Source organism: Somniosus microcephalus, chromosome 22 (assembly GCF_052327205.1).
Source record: "Somniosus microcephalus isolate GS21.2 chromosome 22, FLI_Smic_1.0, whole genome shotgun sequence".
NCBI classification, from domain to species: Eukaryota; Metazoa; Chordata; class Chondrichthyes; order Squaliformes; family Somniosidae; genus Somniosus; species Somniosus microcephalus.
Window position 1 is genome coordinate 73,819,254 of NC_141008.1, and position 17,073 is coordinate 73,836,326.

General features: G+C 48.8%; 2 protein-coding genes across 2 annotated transcripts in view; one reads left to right on the plus strand and one right to left on the minus strand.

The window, feature by feature from the left end:
* The window catches only part of prpf8 (pre-mRNA processing factor 8), a 56,278-nt gene extending 52,738 nt beyond the window's left edge, over positions 1 to 3,540 (minus strand). The window contains exon 1 of the mRNA XM_085965052.1: positions 3,425 to 3,540. The gene's annotated coding sequence lies outside the window, so the exon portion shown is untranslated. The remainder of the gene's footprint in view (positions 1 to 3,424) is intronic.
* Positions 3,541 to 10,518: 6,978 nt separating this feature from the next.
* LOC147102532 (calpain-A-like) overlaps positions 10,519 to 17,073 on the plus strand; it is an 82,775-nt gene continuing 76,220 nt past the window's right edge. Inside the window, exons 1-2 of the mRNA XM_085965082.1 lie at positions 10,519 to 10,531; positions 15,216 to 15,448. Coding sequence (XP_085821208.1) covers positions 10,519 to 10,531; positions 15,216 to 15,448 — 246 coding nt within the window. The remainder of the gene's footprint in view (positions 10,532 to 15,215; positions 15,449 to 17,073) is intronic.

A 17,073-nucleotide genomic window follows, 5' to 3' on the forward strand; every position in this document is an offset into this window, starting at 1 on the left:
TTGTGTCCTCCTTTGTGAAGACAGAACCAAAGTATGTATTTAATTGGTCTGCCATTTCTTTGTTCCCCATGATAAATTCCCCTGATTCTGACTGCAAGGGACCTACGCTTGACTTCACCAATCTTTTTCTCTTCACATATCTATACAGGAAACTTCGCGATATCCGGCACCGACGGGACCGAGCTGCTGCCGATCTATCAAAACTTCCGGATAGACCAGCGCTAATGTTGAAGGATAGGGAGGTTTTCATCTCCGTATCTGACAACAAACACTGTTGCTTAGCAACAGCTTGTAAACATTCGGCCTGTACCTTGGAAGCGTCTCTGAAGCTGTTGCTAAGCTACAGAGACGCTTTCCAGAGCCTGACTGTTAAAAAAATGCTAGGAGAAGAAAAAAAACCTAACCAAAACAGCTGCCGATTTCTGCCGTTAGATCGAGGTTTCCGGAAATACAACCTCCGGATAAACCAAAGTTTCCTGTATAAGCTTTTACAGTCAGTTTTTATGTTCCCTGCAAGCTTACTCTCAATCTATTTTCTCCCTCTTAATTAATCCCTTTGTCCTCCTTTGCTGAATCCTAAACTACTCCCAATCCTCAGGTTTGCTCAGATGCTTGCATTTTGACATAAGCCAAAAGATTATGGGATTGACTGCCATACTAGAACCAGAGTTCGTAATCTCAGCAGACACAAGTGTAGAACAGAGTGAGCTGCATTGTCCTCTGAGCGGGATGGTAAGCTGAAGTAGAGATCAAGCGCCCTTGCACCATTTGAAGAGACGCAGGCAGTTCTTTGGGTGTGCTCGACAACAGTCCTCTCTCGACCAATGCCACCAAAAAAGATGAACTGGTCATTCGTCCGATTGCTATTTGGGTGACATTTTGGCACAGAGCGGCCGCTACGTTTGTTTACAGAACAATGACTGCACTCCAAAGTATTAGGAATTTTTATATGACATTTCAACGTCATAGTGATATGTAAAGCTAACAGATATCAGCTAGCATATTTTTTTCTAACACTCCCAAAAGCAATAATGTTATTTCTGACAAAATTTCTTCTTCTTAGGCAGTCCCTCGGAACCGAGGATGACTCGCTTCCACGTTAAAAATGAGTTTGCAGGTGACTGATGAGTCCAATGCGGGACCTACAGTCTCTGTCACAGGTGGGGCAGACGGTGGTTGAAGGGGCGGGTGGGTGGGGTGCTTGGATTGACGTGCGCTCCTTGCGCTGCCTGCGCTTGGCTTCCGTTTGCTCCCGGTGAAGAGACTCGAGGTGTTCGGCGCCTTCCCGGATGCTTCTCCTCCGCTTTGTGCGGTCTTGGGCCAGGGATTCCCAGGTGTCGGTGGGGATGTTACACTTTTTCAAGGAGGCTTTGAGGGTGTCCTTGAAGCGTTTCCTCTACCCACCTGGGGCTCTCTTGCCGTGTCGGAGCTCCAAGTAGAGCGCTTGTTTTGGGAGTCTCATATCGGGCATGCGGACAATGTGATCTGTCCATCGGAGCTGATTGAGCATGGTCAGAGCTTCGATGCTGAGGATGTTGGCCTGAGCAAGAACACTGACATTGGTGCGCCTATCCTGCCAATGGATTTGTAGGATCTTGCGGAGGCTGCGTTGGTGTTACCTCTCCAGTGCTTTGAGGTGCCTGCTGTACATGGTCCAGGTCTCTGAGGCATACAGCAGGGCGGGTATCACTGCTGCCCTGTAGACCATGAGCTTAGTGCCGGGTTTGAGGTCCTGGTCTTCAAACACTCTTCCTCAGGCGACCAAAAGCTGCACTGGCACACTGAAGGCGGTGTTGGACTTCGTCGTCGATGTCTGCCCTTGTTGACAGTAGGCACCCGCGGTATGGAAAGTGGTCCACGTTGTCCAAGGCCTTGTCGTGGATTTTGAGAATCGGGGAGCAGCACTGTGTGGCAGGGGCAGGTTGGTAGAGGACCTTTGTCTTACGGATGTTTAGTGTAAGGCCCATGCTCTCGTACGCTTCGGTGAAGGTGTTGACGATGGTTTGGAGTTCGACCTCCGAGTGAGCGCAGGCGCAAGCGTTGTCTGCTCACTGTAATTCGACGACAGAGGATGGGACGACCTTGGATCTGGACTGGAGACGACGGAGGTTGAACAGTTTCCCGTTTGTTCTGTAAATTAGCTCCACTCCAGTGGGGAGCTTACTGAGGGCGAGATGGAGCTGACAAAATTTACTGACATGTTAACTCTGTTTCTCTCTCCACAGATGCTGCCTGACCTGCTGAGTAGTTCCTGCATTTTCTGTTATTTCAGATTTCTGCAGCATTTTGTTTTTATTACATTTACTTTTCTTGGAAACAAATTTCCTTTGATATAGTAATGTTCCACCAGATAAATACAGCAATTATACTAAAGCTCCCATTTTGCTTCCTTTACATATTTGCAATCATATGCATGCCAGGCACCAGGCAGATTTAAACACACACAAACTCCCCAACGACCCAGCACACACATGGGCTGAGCAATTGTGACATTTCAGGCTGCTGGAGGCAATGAAGCAGCAGTTTACCTGTGTACTGTTGTTCCATACCGCCCAACTTTTAAATGATGTCCTGAAATCCTGAACTTGATTACGTTTTTCCAGTACCTCTGGGAGAAGTTACAATCTTACATTTATATCAATTTCCTTCTGTTCTACTTTCCAAAATAAACATAACGTCATATGTAGTGTACTTGAAAGGGGATTACAACCTACTCTAAAAAATCTTACCAAATCATAGAGGTCGCTTGGCCCATCGTGCCTGCACCAGCTCTTTGAAAGAGCGACCAATTAGTCCCACTCCCCTGCTTTTCCCCCATAGCTCTGCAATTTTTTCCTTTTTATGTAGAGATTCCCTTTTGAAAGTTACAATGGAATCTGCTTCCACCACCCTTTCAGGCAGTGCATTGCAGATCACACTACGTTACTCTGATATATATTTGGATAGAAATATGCTCCCAATACCAATAGTGTGTTTACTAGCAAATACTGTACCCTTGCTTAGATCATGTCATTCTCTTCTGGGATGAACTGTGAGGGTGCAACGATAAAGGACAAGAGGGAATTGCTAATCAGTGACTGGCAGTGCCATTAAACAGCAGCACTTCCCACCACCTCCCCTCTTCCTTTGCCGGACGCGAGGTGGAAGTTACAGCCTCCCCGCACCCCTGGAAACACCGACTACATCAGAGCCCTGAATGAGTCCCTGAGCTGCCACAGCCCGCTTCCGCACGGAGGGACTCGGGTTAAACGAGGGGGGATGGGGGGATCGAGGCAATCCGTCGCCTGGTGTCGGCGGCCACAGGCGCCCAACTAGGCCGCACCCCAGCCCGCGCCACGTCGCGCTCGAGCTGCATCCAATTCGACCCAGATCGCTCACGCGCCAGTGTAAATTTAAAAAATAATCCCGATCCCGTCCGACCCACCTGGACGGTGAAAATCCCGAGCGAAAGTCTACTGAAAGATCAGTGAGCGGGCCTCAGAGCAGCGCCATTCCCCCCCGCCAGCCAGCGCACAACACCCGGACACCGAGGGGCGGGATTTCCGCTCCCAAAGCAAACCCTCCCATTGGTGGAATGTTTCTGATTGACATCCTCTCCGCCCATAGAGAACATGGCACATAGAAGATAGGAGCAGGAGTAGGCCATTCGGCCCCTCGAGCCTGCTCCGCCATTCAATGAGATCATGGCTGATCATCCAAATTCAGTCCCCAGTCCCTGCCTTCTCCCCATACCCCTTGATCCCTTTAGCCTTAAGAAATATATCTAACTCCTTCTTGAATATATTTAACTAGCTGAAGTGCCCGGCGGTGCCGAGGGTCTTTTGAGGGCATATTGTTGTTGGAAGAGAGAGAGAGAGAGAGCGACTGGGGCGGGGGGGGGGCGAAGAGAGAGAGCGACTGGGGGGGGGAGAGAGAGAGCGACTGGGGGGGGGAGAGAGAGAGCGACTGGGGGGGGGAAGAGAGCGACGGGGGGAAGAGAGAGAGAGAGAGAGCGACTGGGGGGAAAGAGAGAGAGAGAGAGAGAGAGCGACTGGGGGGGAAGAGAGAGAGAGCGACTGGGGTGGAAGAGAGAGAGCGACTGGGGGGAAGAGAGCGCGACTGGGGGGAAGAGAGAGAGCGACGGGGGGAAGAGAGAGCGCGACTGGGGGGGAAGAGAGAGAGTGACGGGGGAAGAGAGAGAGCGACTGGGGGGGAAGAGAGAGCGACTGGGGGAAAGAGAGAGAGCGACTGGGGGGGAAGAGAGGAAGCAACTGGGGGGAAGAGAGAGAGCGACTGGGGGGGAAGAGAGGAAGCGACTGGGGGGGGAAGAGAGAGAGCGACTGGGGGGGAAGAGAGAGAGCGACTGGGGGGAAGAGAGGGAGCGACTGGGGGGGAAGAGAGAGAGCGACTGGGGGGGAAGAGAGAGAGCGACGGGGGGGAAGAGAGAGAGCGACTGGGGGGAGAGAGAGAGCGACGGGGGGAAGAGAGAGAGCGACGGGGGAAGAGGGAGAGCGATGGGGGGAAGAGTGAGAGCGATGGGGGAGGGAAGAGTGAGAGCGACGGGGGGGGAAGAGAGAGAGCGACTGGGGGGGAAGAGAGAGAGCGACTGGGGGGGAAGAGAGAGAGCGACTGGGGGGAAGAGAGAGAGCGACTGGGGGGGAAGAGAGAGAGCGACTGGGGGGGAAGAGAGAGAGCGACTGGGGGGGAAGAGAGAGAGCGACTGGGGGGGAAGAGAGCGAGTGACTGGGGGGGGAAGAGAGGGAGCGACTGGGGGGGAAGAGAGGGAGCGACTGGGGGGGAAGAGAGAAAGCGACTGGGGGGGAAGAGAGAGAGTGACTGGGGGGAAGAGAGAGAGCGACTGGGGGGAAGAGAGACAGCGACTGGGGGGGAAGAGAGAGAGCGACTGGGAGGAAGAGAGAGAGCGACTGGGGGGGAAGAGAGAGAGCGACTGGGGGGAAGAGAGAGAGCGACTGGGGGGGAAGAGAGGGAGCGACTGGGGGGGAAGAGAGAGAGCGACTGGGGGGGAAGAGAGAGAGCGACTGGGGGGGAAGAGAGAGAGCGACTGGGGGGAGAGAGAGAGCGACGGGGGGAAGAGAGAGAGCGACGGGGGGAAGAGAGAGAGCGACGGGGGGAAGAGGGAGAGCGACGGGTGGGAAGAGAGAGAGCGACTGGGGGGGAAGAGAGAGAGCGACTGGGGGGAAGAGAGAGAGCGACTGGGGGGAAGAGAGAGAGCGACTGGGGGGGAAGAGAGAGAGCGACTGGGGGGGAAGAGAGAGAGCGACTGGGGGGGAAGAGAGAGAGCGACTGGGGGGGAAGAGAGCGAGCGACTGGGGGGGAAGAGAGGGAGCGACTGGGGGGGAAGAGAGGGAGCGACTGGGGGGGAAGAGAGAAAGCGACTGGGGGGGAAGAGAGAGAGTGACTGGGGGGGAAGAGAGAGAGCGACTGGGGGGGAAGAGAGACAGCGACTGGGGGGGAAGAGAGAGAGCGACTGGGGGGAAGAGAGAGAGCGACTGGGGGGGAAGAGAGAGAACGACTGGAGGGAAGAGAGAGAGCGACTGGGGGGGAAGAGAGGGAGCGACTGGGGGGGAAGAGAGGGAGCGACTGGGGGGGAAGAGAGAGAGCGACTGGGGGGGAAGAGAGCGACTGGGGGGGAAGAGAGGGAGCGACTGGGGGGGAAGAGAGATAGCGACTGGGGGGGAAGAGAGAGCGCGACTGGGGGGGAAGAGAGAGAGCGACTGGGGGGGAAGAGAGAGAGCGACTGGGGGGGAAGAGAGAGAGCGACTGGGGGGAAGAGAGAGAGCGACTGAGGGGAAGAGAGAGAGCGACTGGGGGGGAAGAGAGAGAGAGAGCGGATGGGAAGGGGAGGGGGGAGGAGGGGAAGGGGTGGGGGGTGTGGGGGGGAAGGGGGGGTTGGGGGAAGGGGGGAGGGGAAGGGGTGGGGGGGTGTTGGGTGTGGGGGGGGAGAGGGTGTGAGGGGGGAAGGGGGGTGGGGGGGAAGGGTGTGGGGGGGAAGGGGGTGTGGGGGAAGGGGGGGTGGGGGGGTGTGTGGAGGGGGGGTGTGGGGGGAAGGGGGGGTGGGGTGTGGGGGGGAAGGGGGTGTGTGTGGGGGGAAGGGGGCGTGGGGGGTGTGGGGGGTGGAAAGGGAGGGGGGGAGATATACTTAAAGTACAGGAAACTTTGTGCTATCCGGCACCCACGGGACCGAGCTGCTGCCTTGCCTTAAAACTGCCCTACTCTCCAGAGTTAATGTTAAGAGATACGGAGATTCTTATCTCCGTATTTGACAACAAACACTGTTGCTTAGCAACAGCTTCGGGTGTGGCCCTAAAGCTCTGCAGCTGAAGCTGTTGCTATAGCTACAGACCTTGCCCAGCTTGACTGTTCAAACAAAGGAAAATAAACAAACAAAGAATAAAAAATGGCTGCTGATTTTTATGGTGGCTCCAGATTGCTGGATAGCTCACCTCCAGAGAGCACAAAGTTTCCTGTACGTATAAAACATTTTTGGTAAATCTTTCTATAACATACACTTTACAACCTCACCAATCTTTTTATTAAAAAAGTGGTCCTCACCTCTCAGTGTTGTACCACAAACAATGGCCGCCGCTTGCTTTTCAGTTGGAAAGATTAGGCCCCGCCCACACAGTCGATTGTCTGTCTCGGTCACCAGGACCCGATTTGGAGCACAGAAGCCCCACCCACTCTATGTTCCTGTACTAAGATGGCCGCGCAGGCACTCTGTTACACACTGAATCAAAATGGCGTCGCACTGAAACTTTTCGCCTTCCTTGACAAAGATGGCTGCCGTTAATCTGGGGCTGTCAGCAGAAGAAATTTCCTCAGCTGCAAGCACAGGATCTTCAGATTATTATTCGGGGCTTGCGACCTACCCCAGTTGCTTATGAAGCCTCCCCACCTACTGACCCTGGGAATGGAGCTGAGGCAGCACACCCTCTCTCCTCTGCCAGTGTTTGTCTCTGCCTAGGCTGGGAGCCTGGGTCTAGAGTTGCACTGCTGGCAGTTGGAGAAGCCTAGGCCCCAGGCCTGGAAAAACGGTGAAAGGTAGGAGAATTATAGAGGTTAGAGAAAAGATTTACAAATTAATTAACTTTTTTTAAAAACAATTTGTGTTTTAAAAGCAACTTTTTTTTTGCTGGAAATGTAGATTTGAAAAGAAACACGCAGAAAGCGGGAAAAAGAAATGAAAAGTTTAGAATCAAGATGGCGGCGACTCACCTCGGTTCAGAACGATAAGGCCCGCCCACACACGCACACCGATTGGTCGACCTTCAGGTCACCAAAGCGTAGGATTGGTCAATCGTCCCGTCACTCGACTGTAGGAGGGCCCACCCGCATGCGCCAGGAACCCGGCGTACGATTGGTCGACCTCGAGGTCACTCTGTCGCTAATGAGCGGATAATGAGATGCTAATGAGCGGAATGTTGAACGTTGTTTGGATACCGCGGGCGCAACTTTTGTCCGGCCGAAACGTAAATACGCTTAGGACGGTTCTGGAATTGTCAGCTTTCTTTCGACATAACGCACGTGTAGGCACGCTCTATAACTTTCGAGTTAAATCAAGACAGACAGACAGAAAGACAGACGGAATGACAGACAGAAGTATCCTTTTATATATATAGATAGATGAACTGGCCTCCACTGCCTTCTGTGGTAGAGAATTCCACAGGTTCACCACTCTCTGGGTGAAGAAATACCTCCTCATTTCTGTCCTAAATGGCTTACCCCTTATCCTTAGACTGTGACCCCTGGTTCTGGACTCCCCGGCCATCGGAAACATCCTTCCTGCATCTAGTCTGTCTAGTCCTGTTAGAATTTATAAGTTTCAATGAGATCCCCTCTCATTCTTCTAAACTCCAGCGAGTATAAGCCAATCGACCCAATCTCTCCTCATACGTCATTCCTGCCATCCAGGTATCAGTCTGGTGAATCTTTGCTGCACTCCCTCCATGGCAAGAACATCCTTCCTCAGATAAGGCGACCAAACGGCACACAATACTCAAGGTGTGGTCTCACCAAGGCCCTGTACAACTGCAGCAAGACATCTTTGCTCCTGTACTCAAACCCTCTCGCTACGAAGGCCAACATACCATTTGCCTTCTTAACGCCTGCTGCACCTGCATGCTTACCTTCAGCGACTGGTGCAACTGGTGCACAAGGACACCCAGGTCTCGTTGCACTTCCCCTTCTCCCAATCTATTGCCGTTCAGATAATAATCTGCCTTCCTGTTTTTGCCACCAAAGTGGATAACCTCGCATTTATCCACATTACACTGCATCTGCCATGCTTCTGCCCAATCACCCAACTGCACTTTTCAGTCCGTCCAGGTAAACCATTAGTGAGGGAAATAGTACAAAGCAAATTTAGAAAATATGAAATCAAATATTAAAAAAGGTGAAAGGCACATTAGATCTGTCAGCATCTGAAAAGAAACAAGAGGAGCATATTTTTGCCAATCATTGATGATTTGCGAGCTAAATATATTGCCACTTGTGTGTGTATACAACAACAACAATTACAAACATAAGAAATAGGAGCTAGTTGGAGCCTGCTCCGCCATTCAATAAGATCATAGCTGATCTTCTACCTCATCTCCACTTTCCTACACTATCCTACATTTCCCTTAATATTCAAAAATCTATCGATCTCTGTCTTGAATATACTCAATGACTGAGCCTCCACAGCCCTCTGGGGTAGAGAATTCCAAAGATTCGCCACCCTCTGAGTGAAGAAATTTCTCCTCATCTCAGTCCTAAATGTCCGACCCCTTGTTCTTAGACTGTATTAGCATTTATACAGCTCCTTTAATGTAGAAAAATGCCCCAAGGTGCTTCACATGGGTGTAATGGGCGCTAAGTCAAAGAAGGAGATATTAGCAAGGTTGACCATAGGCTTGATCAAGGAGGTGGGTTTTAAGTAGGTCCTTGAAGGAGGAGAGGCAGCAAGGTGAAAAGGTTTAGGGAGGGAATTCCAGTGTGCGGCAGCTAGATGGCTGAAGGCGTAGCCGCCAATGGTGGGGCCAAGAGTGGGGGTCAGAATCAAAGGAACGGAAAGTTCTTGGGGAGTTGGGCTGGAGGAGGTTACAGAGATAGAGATGGGCAAGGCCAGGAAGGGATGAGAATTTTAATTTGGATGCATTGGAGGACCGGGAACCAATATAGGTCAGCAAGGACAGGAGTGATAGGTGAGCATGACTTGGTGCACGATAGGTTACAAGAAGCAGCGTTCTGGATGAGATGAAGTTTACCGAGATTGAAAGATGGGTGGCTGACCAGGAGAGCAGTAACAACAACTTGCATAGTGCCTTTATCATAGGAAGATGTCCCAAGGCATTTCACAGGAGCTTAATTTAACAACATTTGACACCGAGACAAAGAAAAAGGAGATGTTAGGATGGATGACTGAAAGCTTGGTTAAAGAGGTAGGTTTTAAGGAGGGTCTTAAAAGAGGAGAGACAGGTGGAGTGGTGGAGGTATAGGGAGGGAGGGATGAGCTCACGTTTATGGAGAGTGGAAGATGGGAGACCAGCCAAGGCAGCGTTGATATCGCTGAATCTAGAGGTGATGAAAGCATAAATCAAATTCCATTTTAATTATATGATATTCTGGGATTTTTACCAGTAATTTGGCATTCAAATGCTGCAACTCTGTCCATTATTCTCTGACAAATGTAAATGGATGGCCTTGATTATTTTATAAATATCATTTAGTCCTGTAGGTTATTAGATTGTGTGAGAAATCTGTTGTTGAAGAAGATAGTTAAACTCTTGTGGACTGATTCTGTATTTGTTTTCTTGTAAGCATGTGTACTGTTGTGTATGTAATATGTGTGCTACTTTGAACCTATGGACAGGACTGCACTACTTGTAGGGCGTAGTGATACGCAGTACCACTCCTGGCCATAGGGGTATAAATAGTACTGTGGGTACTGATCTCCCCTCAGTTCCCGCCTGTGGGCATGAAGTAAAGACCGACGTATAGTCCCTACCTCCAACCAGTAAAGACCTGTTTTATTGTTACTGATTAAGTCTGAGTATTAATTACTTGAACAACTCACAGATTTAACATGTACCATCATTAGCTTCCTGTGTTATTCTACTTCTGCATAATTATCTGACTCCTAAATAAATCTGATCATTCAATTAGCCTGAATGTCACAGTCTGGCAGTGTTACTGTTCACAGCCTTTAAGAGAGGACAAGAAAGGGTACAGGTCAGCACTTATCATTTCTGGTGCATAATACCAAGGTAAAAGGGTAAGATTAGACCTGTGGAACACAATTCCATTCAAAACATGCATATAATCCAAGTTTCAATTCATAACAACTCAGTTTACATCGAGGAGCTGCATTGTCTGCTGTGGCCATGAGTAAAAGTATTGAAGGAAAGTATCAATTGTAATACTAGAAGACAAAGAGTAGAATAAAGAGGTAATTTTCGGGTTGGCAGGCTGTAACTAGTGGGGCACCGCAAGGATCAGTGCTTGGGCCTCAGCTATTTACGACCTATATCAATGACTTAGATGAAGGGACTGAGTGTAATGTATCCAAGTTTGCTGGTGATACAAAGTTAGGTGGGACAGTAAGCTGTGAGGAGGACGCAGAGAGGCTGCAAAGGGACATAGACAGGTTAAGAGAGTGGGCTAGAACATGGCAGATGGAATATCGTGTGGAGGAGTGTGAAGTTATCCAGTTTGGTAGGAAAAATAGAAAAGCAGAATATTTTTTAAATGGTGAGAGACTGGGAAATATTGGTGTTGAGAGGGACCTGGGTGTCCTTGTACACGAATCACTGAAAGCTAACATGCAGGTACAGCAAGCAATTAGGAAAGCAAATGGTATGTTAGCCTTTATTACAAAGGGATTGAAGTATAATAGTAAAGAAGTCTTACTACAATTATATAGGGCCTTGGTGAGAACACACCTGGAGTATTGTGTACAGTTTTGATCTCCTTACCTAAGGAAGGATATACTTGCCTTAAAGGGAGTGCAACGAAGGTTCACTAATACAAAAGCAAAATACTGCAGATGCTGGAAATCAGAAATAAAAACAGAAAATGCTGGAAATACTCAGCAGGTCCGGCAGCATCTGTAGAGAGAGAAACAGAGTTAACATTTCAGGTCGATGACCCTTCGTCAGAACTGGAAAAAGTTGGAGATGTAACAGATTTTTAAGCAAATGCAGGGGCAGGGAAGGGGGGAGGGGAGGAAAGAACAAAAGGGAAGGTCTGTGATAGGGTGGAAGGCAGGAGAGATTAAGAGACAAAAGGGATGATGGTGCAAGGCGAAAAGAGACGGTAATGGGACAAGTTTAAGAAACAAAAGATGACTCTAGATGAAGTGTAAATGGCAATGGCAGAATGATCGACAGCTCCCATGTGAGAGAGAGAAAAGAAAGATAGGGGCAGCGGTTATGGTCTGAAATTCAAAAAGAAAATACTGCAGATGCTGGAAATCTGAAATAAAAACAGAAAATGCTGGAGAAACTCAGCAAGTCCGGCAGCATCTGTGAAGAGAGAAACAGAGTTAACGTTTAAGGTCGATGACCCTTCGTCAGAACTGGAAAAAAGCAGGTAATGGAAGAGATTTTTAAACAAGTGTAGGGGCTGGGAAATGGGGGAGGGGGTAAAGGAACAAAAGGGAAGGTCTGTGATAGGATAGAAGGCAGGAGAGATTGAGAGACATTGAGAGACATTAAGAGATATTCAAGGCGAGAGGAGATGGTAATGGGACAGGTTAAGAAACAAAGGATGGCTCGAGATGAAGTGTGAATTGGCAGAATGGAAGACAGCTGCCCTGTGGGAGAGAAGAACAGAACAAAAGTGTGGATAATAAATATAAATATGATAGGGGCCGGGGTTATGATCTGAAATTGTTGAACTCTGTGTTGAGTCCAGAAGGCTGTAAAGTGCCTAATCGAAAGATGAGGTGCTGTTCCTCGAGCTTACACTAGACTGATTCCTGGGATGGGGGGATTGTCCTATGAGAAGTGATTGAGTAGACTTGGCCTATATTCCCTAGGGTTTAGAAGAATGAGAAGAATCATTGAAACATATAAAATTCTTAAGGGGCTTGCCAGGGTCGATGCTGGGAGGATATTTCCCCTGACTGGTGAGTCTAGAACTAGGGGTCACAGTCTCAGGATAGGGGTCGGTCATTTAGAACTGAGATTAAGAGACATTTCTTCACTCAAAGGGTTGTGAATCTTTGGAATTCTCTACCCCAGAGGGCTGTGGATGCTCAGTCGTTGAGTATATTCAAGACAGAGGTCGATAGATTTTTAGATACTAAGGGCATCAAGGGATTTGGGGGATAGTGCGGGAAAGTGAAGTTGAGGTAGAAGAACAGCCATGATCTTATTGAATGGCAGAGCAGGCTCGAGGGGCCGAATGGCCTACTCCTGCTTCTGGTTCTTATGTTCTTATGTTCTTAAATCCAGCCCAGACAGGATATATAATTTTTTGACATTAACTTTTAGATTTTGCCTGTTAAGTAAGTTTCTGTTAGAAGGCTGGAAATGTGAGTTTCAGTTTCATTTCCAGTGAAATGAAAAGCAAAGACAGGGACATGTAGCTGGTGAGAGTTCAGCAGAGCCTTAAACAGACTTTTTTTGTTAGATGGCTGCATCGACCTCCATAGGTCTTGCAGCTGTGAAATAATTGACAGGTTAATGGTGCCAGCCATTCTAGAATGGCCAACTCCTCCGAGAACATTGTTGAGGAATATGGTCAGGTGATAACTAAAGTATTGGGCCTCTGTAACCGTCTCCAGTTGAATGCTTTGAGTGACAGTAATGGTGCAGCTATGATAAAGTGTGGGGAGTAATTTCTGTTAAAACTGGAGTTACGGCAGCTAATTGGATGAGGTAATCTGGAAACATGCAGATTCTCATGTGATCAGAGTGAAAGAAAGGTTTAAAAGGGGGGCGATTAGAATAGATTCTTCAGAATCTGACAAGATCTGAGTAGCCATTCCCCTTGAGCTTGAGAATGGTAACATAGTGAATTATCTGGTCATTCGTATTAACGTAAGTGTGCTTTTAAGCATATGTGTAATTATTATTAATAATGGTTATCCTTGTATGCTTAATTCCTATGAAAGCTAATAAATGCCTTTGAACCCTATTATTTTGAGTAATTACTTATAAGTATGAACATCTAGTCCCTAACAATTGGATTAAAGCCTCCCTCTGCTAATTATAAGGGCTCTGTGAAAAATGTGTTTGGACAGTCTCAGCTTAGTTCCAATAGTTTGAGCCCACATCAAAAATACGTTTCCACAACGTAGTTTTAAAAATGACAGAGGCATAAAGGTGGGAGACATAACAAAGTTTGCATAGGGGGTCCCTTTTGAGGTTGGTGTTCAGTTATGTTGCTGGGGAAAAGTAGAGGCATATCTGAGCTGGAAGAGATTGATGGTCACAATGGGTGCCAAAATTTGGAAAAGTATTCCATTCTCCAATATAGACATCCCTCATCTTACAAAAAAATCACTCAAAAGTATATATGATTGTAAGTAAGAAACATGTTAATAAGTTGTAGGAGTGATGTAAGCTCTTTATCAAAACCTATAGCTCTCAGTTCCATAATTTTCATCTTATTTTGCAGTAATAATTGAGTACTATAAATGCAGACGTGAACCCATTTAATCAAGGAATTTACATTAAAGTGATGTACTGTGATCATGTACATATGTATAAGCACACATTATTAATGGTGCCTGAAACCATTGCTGAGCCTAAACTAAGCTGTTCAGTCTGGCTACTGTTACCCGCTAATAGGAGTCATATTGGCAGAAAAAACAGATATCACATAGATTCACTAAAACTGAAATCCACAAATTTATTTGAACTTTCATAATAATGCAGCATATTAAATGGGTCACCCTGTGTAATATTGCATTAACACTTAAATGATGGCGCTTTGACTTGGTGCACCTCCAGAAAGGGACTATTTTGTTTAGAAGTACCAGCTGATCTCCTGTTGTATTCCTTATGGGGAATGTGTGCAAAGATGTGCGGGTTAGGATGATTGGCTATGATAAATTGACCCTTAGTGTTAGGGGGATTAAATACGTGGGGTTACGGGGATCAGGTGGGATATGTGTCGGTGCAGGCTCGATGGGCCGAAATGGCCTCTATCTGCACTGTGGGGTTTCTGTGATTCTGTGATACTGTGAGACTGGGGTCTGCTGCACACTTGCAATGTTTAACTGCTTATCTGGCCACCTCTCGCCTCTCACACACGGAGCAGTTCAGAAAAGGAGTGATCTCTTCTCTTTCTCATGCAGCTGTTTCTGTCCTCTGTCATAGGAACATTGGAACAGGAGGAGGCCATTCAGCCCCTCGAGCCTGTTCCGCCATTCAATGAGATCATGGCTGATCTGTGATCTAACTCCATATACCTGCCTTTGGCCCATATCCCTTAATACTTTTCATTAACAAAAAACTATCAATCTCTGATTTAAAATTAACAATTGATCTAGCATTAATTGCTGTTTGCAGAAGAGAGTTGCAAACTTCTACCACTCTTTGTGTGTAGACGTGTTTCTTAATTTCACTCCTGAAAGGTCTGGCTCTAATTTTTAGACTATGCCCCCTAGTCCTAGAATCCCCAACCAGCGGAAATCGCTTCTCTCTATCTACCCTATCTGTTCCCCTTAATATCCTGAAAACTTCGATCAGATCACCCCTTAACCGTTCAAATTCTAGGGAATACAACCCTAATTTGTGTAATCTCTCCTCGTAACTTAACCCTTGAAGTCCTCCTTCAAACAGCAGCTCCTGTTGCAGGCCTTCAGGTTAAAGGGCCCATTGTGACAAGGCACTTTGGGCACAAATTACTAAAGCATCTGAGTTAAGACTCTTTTGAATGGGCCAATGGCTCGATGGGCCGAAATGGCCTCTATCTGCACTGTGGGGTTTCTGTGAGTCTGTGAGAATAAGATGGATTTACACAGTGCTTCCAACAAAAAATGCATTCTGCTATTGCCCTCCCCAAGAGGAGGGCACTGTTTCTCCAACGTGCATCATCTCATAGCAACAGAGGAAACTGATCACAGTTTACTGAGAATCCTCCTGAATATCTTATGACTGTCTAAATAACAGGTGTCACTATTAACAGCAGAAAACATCGATCCATGCAAGACCTTAGTCACTGCTGAATGGGGAATAGTTGCTCATGTACCCACACTACTGTAACTCAAATTCATTTCTTGCAAGCTGATGGCTCTGCAGTCTCAGAAAGAGAATGTAACGACCAGAGTCAGGTGGAAGTGAAGGCAGGGAACAAACATGAAGCGGCAGAAGTAAAAGAAAAAGATGAAAAATGGAATATGCTCACTGGGGAGGTCAAGGCTCTGCTCGACATTCGTCCGAGAGAGAGCAATATGGAGGAACTAATGAATCAAGTTAATGAAATGTTGAAAACTGATGACAACCTCGTCATTGCATCGGTAATCAGATTTATATATTAATCATATTACATACTGTCAAAACTTTGACAAGCACAGGTTTGCTGCTTTTTCAATTTACTTGTAATTTGTCCCTGGAAGATTTAAACAAAAATTCTATTAGAAGCTCATTATTTTAATTACATAATGTAGTTTCAATGAAAAGTTTTTAATTTATAAAATGCCTCCTTTTGTTGTTAACGTTGAATGTGCCGTAATTAGACAGGACAGCAGTATTTGGTTTGTTCCCCTATTGCAGTATGTATTTAACACACAGAATATCACATCCTTAATACCTTTAGAAAGTGAAATGCAATTATAAATGAATGTTATTTGGTGCCAGCTGTGGCTCAGTTGGCAGCACCCTTGCCTGCTCCAGAGACTTGAGCACAAAAATCTAGGCTGACACTCCATTGCAGTACTGAGGGAGCGTCGCACTGTCGGAGGGGCAGTACTGAGGGAGCGTCGCACTGTCGGTGGGGCAGTACTGAGGGAGCGTCGCACTGTCGGAGGGGCAGTGCTGAGGGAGCGTCGCACTGTCGGAGGGGCAGTACTGAGGGAGTGCTGCACTGTCGGAGGGGCAGTACTGAGGGAACGCTGCACTGTCGGAGGGGCAGGGAACGCTGCACTGTCGGAGGGGCAGCACTGAGGGAGTGCTGCACTGTCGGAGGGGCAGTACTGAGGGAGCGTCGTACTGTCGGAGGGGCAGTACTGAGGGAGTGCCGCACTGTCGGAGGGGCAGTACTGAGGGAGCGTCGCACTGTCGGAGGGGCAGTACTGATGGAGTGCTGCACTGTTGGAGGGGCAGTACTGAGGGAGTGCTGCACTGTCAGAGGGGCAGTACTGAGGGAGTGCCGCACTGTCGGAGGGGCAGTACTGAGGGAGCGTCGCACTGTCGGAGGGGCAGTACTGAGGGAGTGCCGCACTGTCGGAGGGGCAGTACTGAGGGAGCGCCGCACTGTCGGAGGGGCAGTACTGAGGGAGCGTCGCACTGTCGGAGGGGCAGTACTGAGGGAGCGTCGCACTGTCGGAGGGGCAGTACTGAGGGAGTGCCGCACTGTCGGAGGGGCAGTACTGAGGGAGCGCCGCACTGTCGGAGGGGCAGTACTGAGGGAGCGTCGCACTGTCGGAGGGGCAGTACTGAGGGAGCGTCGCACTGCCGGAGGGGCAGTACTGAGGGAGTGCTGCACTGTCGGAGGGGCAGTACTGAGGGAGCGCCGCACTGTTGGAGGGGCAGTACTGAGGGAGTGCCGCACTGTCGGAGGGGCAGTACTGAGGGAGTGCCGCACTGTTGGAGGGGCAGTACTGAGGGAGTGCCGCACTGTCGGAGGGGCAGTAATGAGGGAGTGCTGCACTGTCAGAGGGGCAGTACTGAGGGAGTGCTGCACTGTCGGAGGGGCAGTACTGAGGGAGTGCTGCACTGTCGGAGGGGCAGTACTGAGGGAGTGCTGCACTGTCGGAGGGGCAGTACTGAGGGAGTGCCGCACTGTCGGAGGGGCAGTACTGAGGGAGTGCTGCACTGTCGGAGGGGCAGTACTGAGGGAGTGCCGCACTGCTGGAGGGGCAGTACTGAGGGAGTGCTGCACTGATGGAGGGACAGTACTGAGGGAGTGCCGCAATGTCGGAGG